Genomic DNA, 18,027 nt, shown 5'->3' on the forward strand with positions numbered 1-18,027 from the left:
ACCGTTATTTTAAATTAGAACTCACATTAAACTTTTTAATACCTGCATTTTTCAATATACCAATTAAAACTAAATATTAATCTCTTTGTTAAAAATTTTTCGGTTGACAGATGAAAAATCCACGTAACTTCCTTTGACATCTTGTCATACATTTCTGGCACCAAACTGTCTAATCAGTTGGTTCGTAACCTCTCACCTGAACACAAGTACAGTGGAACCTCGATTATCCGTCTCTCCATTAACCGTCACCTCTGTTAACCGTCAGGGTCCGTACATAAGTTGTATTGACTACATAAGACAAAATTTGAGTCATCAATTCATTTTTTTTGCATTGCGATAAGCTAAACCAAATTCTCTGAAATGTACAATGCGGTAACAAATGAAGTTATGGCTGAATCAACTGTTTTGTTTTCGTTGCCTAAAGATGACATAAACGAATGGTTAATTTGTGATGAGGACGCAAACAGCTATCGATTGCTGACAGATGATGAAACCGTTGAAATGGCAAAACAGAGGCTGACGAAACAGGTTCAGAAGCTGACACAAACTTGAAATTTGACGGTGGCGATGTCAATGATGCTTTTGCAACTGACAAAGATTTGCCTAAAGAAGCTAGAGAAGCTGCATCGCACATACAACCATTCATCGAGTGGTATTCTCGACAAGAAGAATCCAATAAAGTAGATTGCATGATCTTACGCCGATTGAGAAATTCAGCCCTTGCAAAATGTGAAGCATCAGTAAAACAAAGATTTCAGAATATTTTAAACCAAATTCGACTATATTAACATGAACACAAATTCCTCTTATATTATCAAACAAATTATACAAATAAAATTTGAGAGTTATATTATCAACTTTTAACTTTTTTTAATGTTCTGTTAACCGTCTTTTCGATTATCCATCATACCCTTGGTCGGGTGCCCTGACGGATAATCGAGGTTCTACTGTACTTACCTTGTGCAATTTTCGAGCAAGGATGAAATACATTCACATGCGATCTTCAAATCTTAGGACATCGACTTAATGACGATCACTTTTTAATATAGAATGTAACAATAATGTATTTTAGAGGTTTTTATACCTATTGAAGTGGCTAGTTACAATTACTTGTACACTATACGCAAGTTACATACATTATACATTTCCTTAAATTTTTTCATCTGTCAAAATTTCACCCTTTTGCTTTTTAATCTTAGTGGTTTACTTATTTCCAGGTTTACACTGATGATGGTCAGTTTGACCGAAAATGTTTTGTACTTTCACTCCTTCGTGGATAAATTTTAAGGATTTTTTAATAAATTCATATGCCTACATACAACAGAAATGTTTACTTCATTCCACGTTGTTATATTGAAGGTATACAGCCAACTACAGGGTTTACCCCCCTTTTTAGTTTTAGATATAAAATAGTTACAATAAAGTTAATGATTCAAAAATAGTTTCATTTTATTAAGTGATTGTAGAAAAAAATGTTTTATGTATTACAAGCGCAAAGTGACCTTGCTTTCGATAATAGCGGTAGCGACGAAGTATAAAATAGCTGGACTCCAATGGTTCGGTTCATTTTTGAATAGGCGTGGGAACCTCAGTATAAGTCAACCAGAGGGTTGCAGTTTATCAAGATTAACATCATTTAATCCACACAATATCAACAAGTTCTTCGACAATTTACATGCCGTTTATTCTAGATATCCATCATAGAATATCAGGATAGGTAACCTTGATTAGACTAGTACAACAACAGTGCAAAAACCTAAGAATGTCGTGGCGGAGAAAGGTGTAAAACAGATGAATAGTTGTACCAGCGGTGAAAGGGGTATTCTTGTTACCACATGTATTGTTGTATGTGCAAATAGTACGTTTCTGTCCCTGTTATGGTTGTTCCAAGGAAATATTGTAAGGAGCATATGGCACAAGGAGCTCCACCTGGCACACTGGGTTTGGAAAATCCAAGTGAATGGATGAATAGTGAGCTGTTTGTCGACGTTATGAAACACCTCATCAAGTTTAGCAACAGTTCAATTGAAAATTCTTCCATACTGACCTATGACAATCACGAGAGTCACGTAACATATCAAGTTGTTCAACTGGCAAAGGATAATGATCTAATCATACTGACTCTGCTTCCTCATTGTAGTAACAAACTGCAAGCCCTTGATGTTTCAATTTTCGCTTCCTTTAAAGCGTATTACAATGCCGCAATAGACGTATGGTTGCTGAACCGTCGCGTCGTGGTAAACATGTTTCAATATACCAGATAGCACAATGTGTAGGAGAAGCACATATGAAAGCATTAACATCTACTAATATTCTGCCAGGATTTAAAACGGGAATTTTTCTCCTTAATAGAAATTTTTCTGAATTTGACTTTATTGGAAGTTATGTGACTGATAGACAAAATGAAACTGAAAAGTCAAATTCATAAACAGAGTAAACAGAAATTTTTATTGTGCTTTCCAATCAAGTTATATCATCCTCATCGAAGACACCTGAAAATCAAGTAGTATCTCAACCAAGGACACCTGAAAAACCATTAATGTTTTAAAACTGAATATCTATGATTTCGAGTAAATTAAAAAAGCTGTTTAACGAAAGATGTCATTCAGATATAATCATAAATATCAGAACTTCAGAATATAATAATAAAGAAATGAACAAATGTCGATTGGACCTTTTAGATCTTGACCTTTGTTTTGCAATAAGACAGAAAATAATGAAGATTGGGTAATTATGCGTATGCCAAATGAAAGTAGAAGAGTGATACTATCAAAATGTATTAAATAGATACAAAATTATTTATTATAGTCAAAAATCCTAATGATAAATTTTTGAACTTTTTTAGTTTCAGAACTAAATATTTTTAAGTAGAAAAATAGAGAAAATAGTTTTAAGTATGTATTCGAAATGCTGGTATTTTACACGAATTTTCAAAAATGTAGTTCAAATGGTGAGTAATCTTGGTAAGTGAGGGGGGAGCTTGGAGCCTACAAATCCACCAGTTCAAAAACTAAAAAAAGTAACTTAAAACTACATACATACTATCATTTTCTATATCTCGGGTTCTACTCAATTGATTTTGATCTTTTTTTCAATTTGTACGTACTTTTTGTGTATATTATAAATGTGCAATATACTTCTGTCACATACATCTAAAGTAGGACAACTATGTACTGTAATGTTAATTTATATATTTATAACGTATTATTTTCATCTCCACTAGTATCATCTCTTTTTGTTTCGCAATGTATTATGTTTTCCATTCTTTTCCGGTTATTAGAGCGCTCATCACTGTATACGTAGTTAATAGGAGTCGCATTAACACTATAAAGTCGGAGGGGCCAATTTGGCCCCTGTTGCGATTTGAAGTTAGTGTTATTCGTTATTGTGATTGAGTTTTTTTATTCGAGGCAATAATTTTATATTTTTTGACTTTTAATATTATGATACAAAGCCCTATTTAAAACAAAAAAATATTGTTTACTAAATTTATTAAATGTTTTTTCTAACAAATCTACCATAGAAGTCCGAAGGGGCCAGATTGGCCCTGTGTAAGTTATTATGGTTTTCTCGGAAATTCGACGAGCATTTCTTTCAAATTCCTGTCGGATGGGTTAAGTTATATTTATGTATGTTTGTTGTTTATTTATTATAAATGGTTACCCTTATACTTACTGGTACTGATCATCTACGCAATGAAGATACAATTGTTGGTGAACATGTTGCTTTGCGGATAATGGAAAATCAACTGGGAAAATGCAAAAATGTTGCGATAGATAACTACTTCACTTCGTTAAAATTGGCCAAGGCATTGCCAAAGAAATTAACAAGTCTTGTGGGTACTTCGAATCGCAACAGTGAGGAAGATTTTCTAAGCGTAAAGTGTGAAAATAGAGAACTGTATTACCCTTATATTCCAGAGCGACAAAAAATAACACTTACTGAATACCAATGAAAGAGTGATAAAAATGTGATTTTGTTGAGCTCGTTACATCAATCAGTGGATGTTGCTGTCTGTGGAAAAAAACTTCCTGAAACAGTATATTTTTATAAACAAACCATATATGGGGTTGGTGTAGAGTGTAGAGGACCAAATGACGCGTCTTTATACTACGAAAGTTGTTGCAAGACAATAGTCTATGCGCATGTTTTAGTATACTCTTGACTTAGGAGCAATAAATGCATGGATTATTTATAAAGAAGTAGATGAACATAGACACAGCCTTCGTAAGTTTAATCTTCGGCTGTGTTAAGAATTATCGGATCCATACCTTGCCTCCCGAAATGTGGTACTACACCCGTCAACACCAGTTCTAAGAACAACCAGCACTGATTTTATCCAAAAACGAACAAAATGTCACTTGAAAATATTTTGTAAAGGAAATCATACTTTCAAGCAGTGCCACGGCTGTGACAAGGCAATGTGTGGCAAATTTCAAAAACTGCAAACTGTATGGTGTTCCAAATGTTTTTGATAGGCAGCGAACGTGTTAAACAATAAAACTAAAAAATCAAATCAGATTCTATCGTCTAGAGTTGATATAATTTCTTTAAACTGAATTTTTATTGATTTAAGAAATTGGGGCCAAAATGATTCCTTCAGGCCTTCTAGGTAGGTATGCTAACCCAGACTTTGTAGTGTTAAGCCTAGCAAATACATTTTATTAGGAATTACAATGAAGAGTGTAACAGGTAGCGAGAAAAGAATTAATATATTAAACAGGCTTGGATATTGCATTAGCTATTCTACTATCGTGGAACTGGAAACTTCGTCAGCTTATTCTTCTGTCCTAAATAAAACATTGTATCCATCATGGATTTATCCAACAAATATATTACCTTCTGGAGTAGCATGGGATAACTTTGATAGGTTTGTAGAGAGGTGCGGAAAAGAAATAGTTGGAAGAGGCACTTTACGCGATACCGTTGGTATTATCTACCAAAGTAAACCTATTGAGGAATAATTTAATTTAATACAATTGGCTGATAATAATCGTGGTTTTGAACATATGGAGCATGTTTTGGTATATATTCGCAATGAAAGCGGACGCAGAAAAGGCTCTGTTCATAAAAAAAGCAAGAGAGGAAATGAAAAACACAGTTTTGCATTTAATGTATAATATCTATTGCAATTTTGTTTAAGTAAGTGAATAAAGTTTATCCGAAGTGTTAAATTAATAAGATAATACAGTCCATTCAAACAGTCCAACATTTTGGACCTTCTAAGACGTGATTAGGGTCAAAACTAATCGAGAGTCCAGCTTGGAAGATACAACATACAACCACCATTGTGCAGACACGACGCCATTCACCAGTTGCGGCGGGAAGAGTAGCCAAGAGTATGTACCTCTCTAAACCGATTCTTTTAATATTCCATTTTAAATGAAATTGTTTCTGTTTGCAACATTCGCTTTAATATTTTTTATCGCCAACCGTCACTACAGTCATTCATTATTGTACTCATGTGTCCTCATTTACGGCAGTAAAGTAACATTTTATTGTACTGAAAGAAGAATTTTACTAAGTGGTCGATGGCAGTAATCGATTATTTATTTGAGTTAGCTTACAATTTATTTACTTTAATTATTAAAAATATTGTATAAAATTTACGACATTGTTAATTAAATTTATGTCAAAACGTGAAATTCTGTAGTATTTTGTAATTATCTTCATATAAAATAAATCAAAACTTTACCGATCTAGTAATTATTCAATATTGATAACTATCGCACACAGGCGAATTTCCCAGAATTTGTGGACGAAATGCAGATTTATAAATTTCGGGTTTTCTGAGAATTATTATGAACAATTACTTTATTAGTTACCTGGGTATAATTACCGATCCTTTTTTCAAATCAGGTAGCAGCCCTTTTGACACTTTACCAGTTTAAACTTTATGTTTGTGGAAGGTGGATGTTAGTGATTGAAGTGTGCTTTGTTAGTAATCGTCTTGTGTAATTTATTTTTGAACTTTTGTTGTGAATTATTTAACTAAATTGATATGGAGCATGTTGCTGGAAGTAAGTAGAATATTTTTATATTATATATGCCTATTTTTTCCAATTTTTAATAACTGTTAAAGCTGTCGTAAATAGGTGCTTTTAATTTCTAAAAGATAAATTTTTCATCTTTTTTCCTAAGCAAAAAGTTATGTATGAATTTAGATCAAGCGGCGAATTTTTGGTTAAAAAAGATTTTAGGGTCTACGGAATCAGGGCGTGGCAAAAATAGTTGCGATAATTTGCGATGTTGCCAGATTTTCTTTATTATATTGTAAAGTGTACATCCAAGTAAGCTCACCTTTTTTGTTTATTGCAGGTTCGCGGTCTAGTAACATTTCATTTACTAGAAATGAACTAGTTAAATTTCTAAGAAGTTGTCCATCAACTAATTTCCAAGATAAATGTAATTACCTGCATGACGAAATCAGAAGAGCCAGTGGAAGTACTAAATTATCAGCGGAAATAAAGCAACAATTGGCAAAATTTTGTTCGCAGTACAAAAGCAAATTGACTGCGTCATCTAGAAATTACCAGGCTTTTCAAAATAAAAATCAATCATGGTTAGAAATGAGGATTGAACTTTGCTGTAATCCAGAACCATTTGCCATTCGCAAGGAAAGTGGAAGGCCACCAGCTGATTTTTCTGTAATTAGTGAAAGATCAAAAAAAAGAAAAACTCAGGCCTTGCGATCACAACTTGGTTCTCAAGAATTGTGCTACGCGGCTCAAATGCAACTTCGAAAAGAATGAAAACTAGATTCGGCAGCTGTTATGAAAGATATAGTCTTTTCTACGCCCCACTGTGCAACAAAATACAAAGACGCCTACACCAAAATTAGCCGGAGCGTTATTCCATATTCTTCTGATAAAGCCTTGTCAATAGTTGTTGAAGCAAAGTTAACAAAATTCCAGTATAATATTATTAGAAATGCAGCCAAAGATAACAACAGTAATATTTATCCTAATTATGAAACTATTACAGCAGCTAAAAAGAAGTGTTATCCTGACAATTTGGTTATTACTGAATCAATGGCAGAAGCACCTTTGCAAAACTTACTGGATCACACAGTTGTGCGTGTATTTAAGGCTCTAAAAGAGGTGGTGGTGGCATTTACCCCTAATGAGTTATGTAATCTTCATTTAATTACCAAATGGGGTTGTGATGGAAGTTCTGGCATGAGCGAATATAAACAAAAATTTACTGACCCAGTGTTTCTGATGCAAACATGTTTCTGACTTCGCTTGTCCCTCTGCAGTTAGTGTCAGGTGAACCAAATTCCAAGGAAAAAATTGTCGTGTGGCAGAACCCTCGTTCATCATCCCCAAGGTTTTGCAGGCCCATACGAATTCAATTGGTTCATGAGACTACAGATATATCAGTGAAGGAAATGGAATACATCGAAAAGCAAATATCATCCTTAATTGCGACCACAGTTAATATTGAAAATACCAATATTTTTGTCAAACACATCTTACTATTTACCATGATAGATGGAAAAATTTGTAATGCTGTCTCTGAAAATACATCAACACAGAGATGCTATCTATGTGGACTTACTTCCAAGGATTTCAACAAAATTGATCTGGTTATTAAGAAGGAAGTCCAGAACAAATCAAAACTACGGTTTGGGTTGTCATCTTTACATGCGTGGATACGCTTTTTTGAGTGTTTACTTCACCTCTCATATAAGTTGGTAATTGGTCAGTGGCAGGTTCGTGGAGACGAAAATAAAAGAAAAGTGGCAGAACAGAAGAAAAAAATACAAGAAATGTTCAGATCTCAATTGGGTTTATTGGTCGATAAACCGAAACCGGGATACGGCAGCACCAATGATGGCAATACCGCTCGTCGATTTTTTACTGAGGCAACAACTTCGGCACAAATTACCAAAGTAAATGAAGAAATAATTAAACGTTTTCGCATTATTTTGGTAACAATTTCCAGTGGCTACCCTATAAAAACAGCCTTTTAAAAATTATTGCCTTGATACCGCCAAGAAGTTTGTCGAGTTGTACCCATGGTATAATATGCCAACTACAGTGCATAAAATATTAATTCATAGTGCAGAAATATTAGAGTACGCGCTTCTTCCAATTGGTCAACTCGGCGAAGAAGCCCAAGAAGCCCGCAATAAAGACATTAAGAGATACAGGGAAAGTTTTTCTAGAAAGTTTTCAAGACAACAGAATATGGGGACATTTTTCATAATCTTTTGGTGTCTTCAGATCCCTATATTAGTAGCATGAAAAAACTAGGGTCTAAAAAGTTGAAACAATACCCTACTGAAGTTCTTCAATTTTTACAAGAGCCTGAGGTAGATGAAAGTCTATTGGAACCATCGCGATCGGACGAAGAATTAAGTGATTCCGATTAATTTTTTTTAATATTATTTGTACTTTTTACAATTTATATAATCTAAAAATAAATAATTTTATTTACAATCAACTTACGGAATGCCAAAGAATATTTATAACTGACGCAATAATTACCGCAAAATAAACATTTTGTACATCCTGTATACACACACAACACACACATATATTTTGCGGTAATTTATATTTAATTATCCTTTTAATTGTGCAACAATTTTTAAAATTGATTTAGTGCTTCTAAAGTAGTTTTCTTTTAATAACTTTTTAAACAATTGGGACATCCTGTATATATATTTCTAAAATAAAAAATGTTTCCTTTATCTGTATCTAATGAACTTACTAGATGCAAAATAATTTTCAAAATTGTTGCAGTAATTGGAATTGTACAAAAATTTGGAACATCCTGTATATAATCTTTTGGAACAAAATATACATTATGTTAATTTAGATTGCTTTAGCTTTCCAACGGTGCAAAAAAATTTAAAAACAGTTAAGCAGGTTTGGAGTTAGAGGTTTCGTCCACGATTTCGACAATTTTCGCCAGTGTGTATCGATTGAAAATTGAAAGCGGCCATCATGCAAAAGTCATTTGTCATCAATGTCATGAAATTTTTATTACGTCTAAAATTTAAAAAATTCTTAAATTGTAAGTAAAGGAAAACCAATATCAAATTGTTGGCAATAAAATTTTGTATGCACCACGTCAGTAAAGACTTTATCGAACTCGTCTGTTATTCGCCTCGTTCCCTACGCTCGCTGTGCTCATAATATCAGACTTGTTCAATAAAGAGTAACTTTACTGACTTAGTATATAAATAACTATTGCTTGAATGATAAAAGTACTCATTAATATTTTATGGTTATTAAATTGCAATAGATGCGTGTTATTATTACTTATGCAAATTTACAGTGTTTTTCACTAAACTATTTTTTTCTCTTGATTTGTTTATTTAAAAGGTATAATTGTGCAAATTTACATCGTTTTTCACTGAACTATTTAAGATTTTTCGCTCATTTGTTTAGTTAAAAAATTATAATTGCGCTAACTGGCATTGTTTTGCATTAATTTATTGCATAAAATTATTTGGGCATATAACTGAACATGGCGGAACGACAAGCTTTAATAAAACAACGAGGTAGTCTAAAAGCAAAAAGAACTATATTCAAGAAACATAACTTACCAAATATAAATTTAAATTCGGGAGAAGTTAAATTACCAAGCTGCGTGTTAACCGAATTAGAGGAAAGGATTGAGAAGGCAAATGTAGGTATGTAGGGATGAATTTGTAACAATTCAAGACCAATTATCAAATTTAGGTTTAGATCAAAATACAGTATAAGAAGAATCCGAAACATTCGACAATGAGTTTTTTCAATAGTTGGCCTACCAAAAAATACCATCCAATTTAATAAAATGGAAAACGCAAACGTTAATTCGAGGTCAGAGCCTGGGGCCGTATTTTCGAATTCAATCGAATTTTATCGTATACGAATTAACTCGAATAAAAAATTTCGCATACGAAGCTAAATGTGTATTTTTGAACGCCATTCGAAATGTAATACGTATACGAGAAGGATTTGCACCGGCAACACTGCAAATTCGAACAACCATAACTAAAATAAAAAAAAAGAAGAATAATTGACAGTGTTACTTAACCTAATTTATGTTGATTTTGTTTTGTTTTGTTGTGTCGTCAATGGTAAATTGCACGTTGCACTGATTTTAATTTTAATTTTAATCGTTCACCATGGCACAATTGAGAAATGTAATAAAGTATAGTGGATCAGTGTCTGCCGAGCAGAAGAAAGAGCTGATCCACTTTATAGAAAGTCACCCGGAGTTGAAATCGGGGAAATTCAGTAACGAATTTTCATGGAAAACGGCCCAGAATTTATGGATGCACGTGGCCGAGCACCTAAATGCTCTTCCAGGAGCAAAGAAGGAGTGGAAGCAGTGGCGCAAGGTATGATTTTTTAATATAAAAAAAGAAGTACTTAAATTAGTAGCTTAACTTTTAAACTTATTAATTACTAGGTAGACAATTTGCAATTGATTTTTTCTGTTTAACTTCATTATTATTATTATTTTTTAAATTATATTGAGGATGTATGTAATTTTAGTAAATTGAATTGTTAATTTGTTTTGTTTTTGACTTTTTATAAGCTTTGTGATAAAATGGTACAATTTTGCATGACAATAAAGCATATTTCTATTCTATTCTAATTACTGATTTAATTTTAGACATGGCAAGACATGAAGTCCACTGCAAAGAGAAAGAAGACCCAACTTAAGAACCAACTAACAACGACTGGAGGTGGGCCTCAACAAGATATTATAATCACCGAGGAAGATGACCAAATTCTTGACCTCATCGGGTCTGTTGTGGTTGAGGGTGACCAGTTGGTTCTGGATCTGCTTTGACATGGAAGGTGACATGAATAATTCCATTGTCGTGCTGCAGGAAGACATGCCTCCGGACGAAGAAGTGCATACCCCCAGTGCGTCCACAGCACAAAGGGGGAAAAATAAATGTGAGGAGATACAATCTCAAGAGCCAAGATCTGCTAGGGTGGCAAGGCTAGAGAGAGCGCAGGAGGCCAATAAAGAGCTTCTGACGTTAACAAAAGATAACAACAACAAAACTGCAGAATATTACAGCAAAAAAATAAAGTTGCATGAAAGAGAAGTGCAGGCACAAGAAGATATTGCCGAAAGCTTAGCTCTTCTCGCTAAACATTTTATAGGTAAAGATGGTACAAACTCTTCATAAGAAAGTTAATCTTTCTTATGAAGAGAAAGGTCCTGCATGATCTCAAACCTTCGAAACAATCATCAAATAATAATTTTTTCAGATGTATAAGTGGTTTGTCAAAAAAGATGAATATTACTCAAGAATAAAGTACATTTATTTTTAACAGTATTGAAAACTATTGTGAAATAAAGTTAATCAGAATTTAAAATCAAGTTCAAATATGTAATTGCAAAAAAATCAGGTTCTGTTATTTCTTTTACTATTTTTACTTTATAAATTAATGTCATATTTGAACATGATTTTTAATTCTGATCAACTTTATCAATAATTTTGGATGTTGTGAAAAATAAAGTATTTTAAACTTCAATAAAATTAATATTTTTTACCAACCTCATATACAACAGAAAATTTTATATTTGATGATTGTTTCAAAGATTTTAAATCAGACAGAACAAATTTTTCCCTAAAATTAATAATAACATTTTTCTGAAGCTATTTCCTTGTCACCTCTTAAGCAATTTGCTATTTTATTTGGGAAATAAGCCACAATTTAAATTTGAAATTAAATTTATTTGACTTTTTGGTTTCCACTTCGGAAATCGTTATCAAAATACAAAACATTAATAGATTAAACAAATTTTATTGAGGATACATAATTTATATTTTAAAATAACATACATATGAAATCAGAGTTTAGTGTTCATTTTGAGAGTAAACTGAATGGAAGCCCAAATACTTACCATGTCGAGATATTATCTAGAATCTAGAGGTTTTTTCCTCGTGATTTACTATGGAATCACTAACACGAGAATTTTACTGTCATCATTGCATGTGGCTGTCTTTTTAAAGACAAATCACATGCTATGACTTTTACTGATGGATATTTTTAAGTTAAAGTTGATTTCTTGTAAACAAATGAACTATCTTCCAATAGTCTTCCCCAGAACTCAACTCATAAACGTTGGCAATATTATTTTAAAGTCTTCTACTTTAAAATGTATAATACATGTATGAGTCAGATAAAATTAAATTATTAGAAGAAATTTTTTACCAAGTAACAAAAATCAAATTTGTTTAATTTATTAATGTTTTGTATTTTGATACCATTACCAAAGTGAAAGTTGAAACGTCAAATAAATTTAATTTCAAGTTTAAATTGTGGCTTATTTCCCAAATAAAATAATAAATTGCTCACTTAATGGTATGGACTTAAATGCAAACAAATGCCATGCCATAACTTTTACTCAACTGAGAAACTTTGAGAATAATTCTTACTATATACGGGACACTAGGTTACAATTAGTTGACTCAGTTATATGTAGATCTGGGTGTTATTCTTGACACTGATTTGAATTTCAACCTACGCATTAATAGCATGGTTTCTGTCATTAAAAATGTTTTGCTTTGTTAAAAGATGTAGCTATGACTTTGCGACTGGTCGTTCTTTAAAACTTCTTTATTGTTCTTTGGTTAGACCACATTTAGATTATGCATCATGTGTTTGGTCACCTCAATATAATTGTCACATTAATAAAATCGAACAAGTTCAGCATAAATTCTTACGTTATTATGCTTATAAGATGCATTTCACTGGTTAAAGTTATGAGTATTTACCTACTGCAAATTATTCGACTTGACTCATTACAGAGTCGTCGTCAACATAAAGATATTTGCTTCTTATATAACTTCTGTATCTCACTCTTAAATAAAATTGGTCTACGTGTACCTTCAACAACCACCCGTTCTGTGACCTCCTTCCACAAAGTCATTAACCGTACAAACTATGGTTCAAGTTCCTATCTTTGTAAAACTATTAAATTAGCAAACACATTATCTCCGCATATTGATTTCTTTATGAATGACTTTACTGGCGTTTTCCATACAATTATATTTATATTTAACTTAATGTTTTAATTTCAGGACTGACTTGTCAATTACTGTTATTGTCTTTGTTCTAAGATAAGTTGTATTTGTCAATTGCAAAATGTTTTAGATATTTAGATTTTATTACTTTATATTATAGGACTAGCTCTCAATTGTTAAATGAGAGCAAGTAATTTTATTATTGTTTATTATGTATTTACCAATTTGTACTAGATCTTATTTTGAATTATTTTTCTAGTTTGTGTGACATTTTAATTGTATTATGTACTAATGGACTTCGGTCCGTCAATAAATAATAAATAAATAAATTGCATAAGATGTCACATGGAAATAACTTCAGAAGTTACTAAAACATAAATTTCTTTGTACATATTTATTGCATTGTAGAGTTAGGTTATTAAAAGGCTATACATATAAAACATCTATTTTTATTTTTTTTTCTGTGTCATGGATAACATTACAGTCAATATTTTACAACATAAAAGAAGCATAAATAAGAACAGTCATAGTTGTTCCTTTTTATCTTTGCCCATGCGTCATGATTCATTTTCGAACAAATTTAATCAAAACATAAAATGAAACGTACGTGTATAGTATACAGTATACATAATGTATATACACATCGCTGTACATTTCACTTTATGTTTTGACTTGTTTGTTTGAAAATAAATCATGGCGCATGGGAAAAGATAATATGGAACAACTATAATACACTATTAATACAAAGTAGAAATAATAATTTTTGGATGATTGCTTTAATTTCTATAATGATTTTGAATTATCACTTGTTGGAGTCTTCTTCCTGCGAGCAGATCTCTGTCACGAATTCTACCTTCTATATTTATTGCGTTGATAATTTCATCATCATACATTCCATAATCAATATCTATATCTTCCTCTTCATCATCTAAACCAATAGCAGGTACATTATGCATAATGCACAAATTGTGCAGCACAGTGCAAGCATTGGTTATTTTTTCAGCCATGGTTGGAGTGTAGTGTAGAGTTCTATGCCTCAACAAACAACGAAACATCTTTCTATAATGGATCAAGTTCTTTTGTGATGGATGTTATACATTTCTTCTGGAGTAGCAGGTAACGCATTGTGGAAGGGTGTCAACATCCACTGCCTTAAAGCATATCCAGAATCATCTTAAAGTAAGAATAATTATTGTAATGCTACAAACTACACTTGAGTGCAAAATAATCGACTCACTTGCTGAATTGTAGAAGTAGAAACTTCTACACGTATAAGTCTCGAATTTCCTAAACCTGTTGTTCGATTCAAGTAATTTTTTTAGTAGGTTACAGCCTTATTATTTAAGAAAATCGATGTAATATTATTATTGCTAGACAGGTAAAGGTCATTTTATACCGGGTGTAACAATCATAGGATGTTTTTTTCCTTAAACGTACCTAACTTTTTTATTATCCAACATAAGCAAATGAGTCAAAAAAGAAAATGTTAATAAAGCCTAAGCCTACAATTTAATTTTAATTTAAATATTTTTTCCGAACTTTAAGAAAAAAACAGTATGATTATTACACCCGGTATAAAATGACCTTTACCTGTAGCAACAATAATTTTACATCGATTTTCTTAAATAATAAGATAACATACTAAAAAAATCACTCAAATCGGACAACAGGTTTAGGAAATTCCACGTGTACAATTATTCAGCAACTGAGTCGATTATTTTGCTCTCAAGTGTACATACATTTATAGTCTAAAAGTATCTGTTTGACTTTGAAAGAGTAAACACGTTGTGAGCTCTCTTATTGGAAACAATTATTAGTAAAGATAGGATATCATACTGAGCGATATCCAGTGACCTTGCGAGGCAGTTCAGCTATCCCAATAAAATTAGTGTAGTGAAAATTTCAATAACAAACTATGGCTTACACTGCTTACAGCCTTCCATCAGATACACCTACTGAAGTAGTGTTAACCCAAACAAAGTGTTAACAAGTCATATCAGGGCTAGTAATGGAGTGTCATGAATCACTAGCCCAAGCTTCGGATGGTAACAACATCATCCTGAGGTGGGTTAAAGGACACAACAGAAATAAAGGCAACCGCATTGCTGACCAGCTGGCTAGAAGGGTAGCAGGCCTAAGACTCTTAGGACCTTGTGATCTTTTTGGCTTGTCTACTACAACAATCGCGGAAACTGTCAAATCTCACTCCCACACGCAAACCGTAAGAAGATGGGAAGAAGGGCCAGGATGTAGACTTGCCAAGGTAACACTAAGGAACCTTGGGAAGTCAGCATCAGAAAAGTACTTGAGAATGACCAGGAAAAACCTACGCTTGACCGTTGGTTTTTTAACTGGCCATTGTCAACTAAGAAAACACCTCCACATACTGGGGCTAGTAGACACATCTCTATGCAGGAGGTGTGAACGAGATGACGAAACTGTCGAGCATGTCTTATGTGAATGTCCGGAGTTATCGTCAATACGAGAGTATGCGTTCGGCGAGCCTTGGCCTACACCTGCCGATATAGGGGAGATGTCACCAGGTGATTTGTCCACCTTCCTGGAAATGGCAGGATGGATAATGAACTAAGGACGACAACCCCCTGGGAGGATGTACAATGGGTCAATTGTGGCCTAAGTGCTGTGGAACTTGACTCACACTCCCTACTCTACAGATACAGACAGAACCCAAACAAACCAAGTGTTATTTCAGGAGAACTGGCAAGGTCATAAAACGCATAACTATTGTATATCTGCACAATGGCCTAAAGCTGAAAATTATAAGCAACAATTGATGATAAAAATAAATTATATACAAGGCCAGTTACAGAATTTAAAAACACAAACCTTACGTGATCAGTTTTATAAGCAGAGTATTGTGCGGCCTACTGTATTTATCAGTTCGTTAATACCCAAGGAACACTATTAGGTCAGGTCTTAGTTTATATAACCCTGTAATAATGTAAGTGAGAACAGAACTATAGATTGATCAAAAGTTGTGATCAGATTGTAGTAATAATAATAACCGCCTCCAGTTGGTATGTTAATTTAAATAAAAAACTTTATGGTCTAAAGACTATGGCAAATACTTTGTTAACTCACCTAGAAAAGAAAACGACCTGTGTCCATTGTTGTGAATGTTTCGAATAAATTGGTAGGCTGCACTATTATTGAAAATGTAGCTATCATGACTGCTACCTGGATATCGAGCACAAATATTCATGATTTTTAAATCTGGATCACAAATCTGAAACCAACAAAATATTATTACACAAAACTGCAGAAAACTTTGAAACAAAATTTATTTAATCTATGTATTAGGTAGGTACTCACAAGTTGTACATTTAAGGAGTGGTATCCTTTACGGTTGACATAAAGCTCCTCTGGATACTGATTTCCCTGTTTGGGTGCCACTATTGCCACATGTGTGCAATCAACACAGCCAATAACCCCTGGGAAGTTATGTGTTCTATAAAACCTAAAATTTATTTATATTATAATGTACTCCTACTTGTTCCTATTGACTAATACTTACTTATCCCTTAACAAGCGAAGCTCCTCCATGTTCCGTGGCAAATGGACATACTCGTTTAAAATTTCTGGATGGTTAAGCGCATCCACTACCTCATGAATTAACTTAGAAACAGCAGTTTGAGATATAGCGTGATTAATATTTTTGGCAACATCCCATTGGTAGCTACCTGCTGCTAAAAATCTGAATGTTGTTAAAACCTGTAACAGAATTACAAATAGGCAAGATTACATATAAATAAGCAGACAATGAAGATATTTACTTACTTTTCTGGATATGCTTAAGGCAGATATCCTAGACTTAAAAATCATTAAGAACACAATTGTGGCCAATAAAAAACAAAGACATTTGCGTCGTAAAAACCTGGGTAAACCCAATAACGACTGAGTTATTGCTCTTTAAAGGATGGGTATTTTCGAAGAACCTCGAAATGGAGAACCTTCAATCTCAAGTAACTCGAATGTTGTGCAATTTTTTGGGAAAACTTTTAAATAAGCTTTGACACAAGTTTTTTGCATAAGAACTGATTTATGACGAAAATAAAGTCGCTCTCTGTTTTTTCTTCTTTTTGAAATGTAAAAATTAAACCCTCGTCGTTACAATCGTAATAGAAATAAATAGCCTCCCACTTGAAATTAACTTTATTGAGGTATTCATACGATCCATGTCATTTGACTGGTTTGGAATGCTTAGTTTAGAAAAAATAGTTGATTAAATCGAAAATAATATTTTTAAAATTTAAAAATAAAGTCGATTTTTCTTAAATAAATCTGAAAGTATTTATAATATGAAAAAATGTTTCAAATATTAATTGTACAATTTCATTTACTGAAAGTTTTGATTTTTTGTTGTTTTGGTATCATGAATACATTACGGTTTATTTAAGAAAAATACACTTTCTTTTAATTATAATAATGTCATTTTCGATTTGATCAACTATTTGATTAAACTAAGCATTCAAAACCGGTCGAATCACATGGTTCATATCAATTATACCTAAATAAAGTTAATTTCAAGTGTGAAGCTATTTTTTTCTATTAGGATTGTCATGACGAGGGTTTAATTTTTACATTTCAAAAAGAAAAAAGCAGAGAGCGACTTTATTTTCGTCATAAATCAGTCAATTCTTATGATGCCAAATACTTTCCTCATAGCTTATTTAAAAGATTTTTTAATGAGCTTTAAAAGATACCTATTCAGTTTCTCCAAAAACTTGCACCACATTCGAGTTTTTTGAGATTGAAGGTTCTCCATTTCGAGGTTCTTCGAAAATAATCATCCTTTAAAGAGCAATAGCTCAGTCGTTATTGGGTTTACCTAGGTCTTTTATCTGCCCATCTCTTTGTTTTTTTATTAGACACAATTTTGTTCTAATTATTTTTTTTATAAAATTAATTTTTATAAGTTATTCATGAAAAATAGTTATAAAACGTGAGTTTTTTATGAAAAATGCATAGTTCCAATCGCAAATAACTCGGAAAGTGTCAATTTCGCAAAATAAATT

At 32.6% G+C, this 18,027-nt stretch overlaps 2 protein-coding genes across 2 annotated transcripts; one reads left to right on the forward strand and one right to left on the reverse strand.

The window, feature by feature from the left end:
* The first annotated feature begins 10,123 nt into the window (after positions 1 to 10,123).
* Positions 10,124 to 10,797, forward strand: LOC114339271 (uncharacterized). Its single transcript, XM_028289897.2, has 2 exons — positions 10,124 to 10,339; positions 10,618 to 10,797. Exons 1-2 carry the CDS (start codon positions 10,124 to 10,126, stop codon positions 10,795 to 10,797), a joined length of 396 nt encoding a protein of 131 aa, XP_028145698.2.
* A 3,263-nt stretch (positions 10,798 to 14,060) lies between these two features.
* On the reverse strand, positions 14,061 to 16,834 carry LOC126891423 (putative nuclease HARBI1). Its single transcript, XM_050660597.1, has 5 exons — positions 16,790 to 16,834; positions 16,527 to 16,723; positions 16,325 to 16,469; positions 16,094 to 16,238; positions 14,061 to 14,164 (listed from the first exon to the last, which is right to left on the reverse strand). Exons 1-5 carry the CDS (start codon positions 16,832 to 16,834, stop codon positions 14,061 to 14,063), a joined length of 636 nt encoding a protein of 211 aa, XP_050516554.1.
* Positions 16,835 to 18,027: the final 1,193 nt, after the last annotated feature.

Source organism: Diabrotica virgifera, chromosome 9, assembly GCF_917563875.1.
Source record: "Diabrotica virgifera virgifera chromosome 9, PGI_DIABVI_V3a".
In the NCBI taxonomy this organism is placed as follows: domain Eukaryota; kingdom Metazoa; phylum Arthropoda; class Insecta; order Coleoptera; family Chrysomelidae; genus Diabrotica; species Diabrotica virgifera.

Excerpts from the sequence above, each read along its gene's own strand:
- LOC114339271 (XM_028289897.2), top strand. The coding sequence starts at position 10,124 with ATGGCACAATTGAGAAATGTAATAAAGTATAGTGGATCAGTGTCTGCC. Across the intron at positions 10,340-10,617 it reads AGTGGAAGCAGTGGCGCAAG|ACATGGCAAGACATGAAGTC; the intron begins GTATGATTTTTT and ends ATTTAATTTTAG.
- LOC126891423 (XM_050660597.1), bottom strand. The coding sequence starts at position 16,834 with ATGATTTTTAAGTCTAGGATATCTGCCTTAAGCATATCCAGAAAA. Across the intron at positions 16,470-16,526 it reads CTTCGCTTGTTAAGGGATAA|GTTTTATAGAACACATAACT; the intron begins GTAAGTATTAGT and ends AATAAATTTTAG. Across the intron at positions 14,165-16,093 it reads CAGGTCGTTTTCTTTTCTAG|ATGATTCTGGATATGCTTTA; the intron begins GTGAGTTAACAA and ends TCTTACTTTAAG.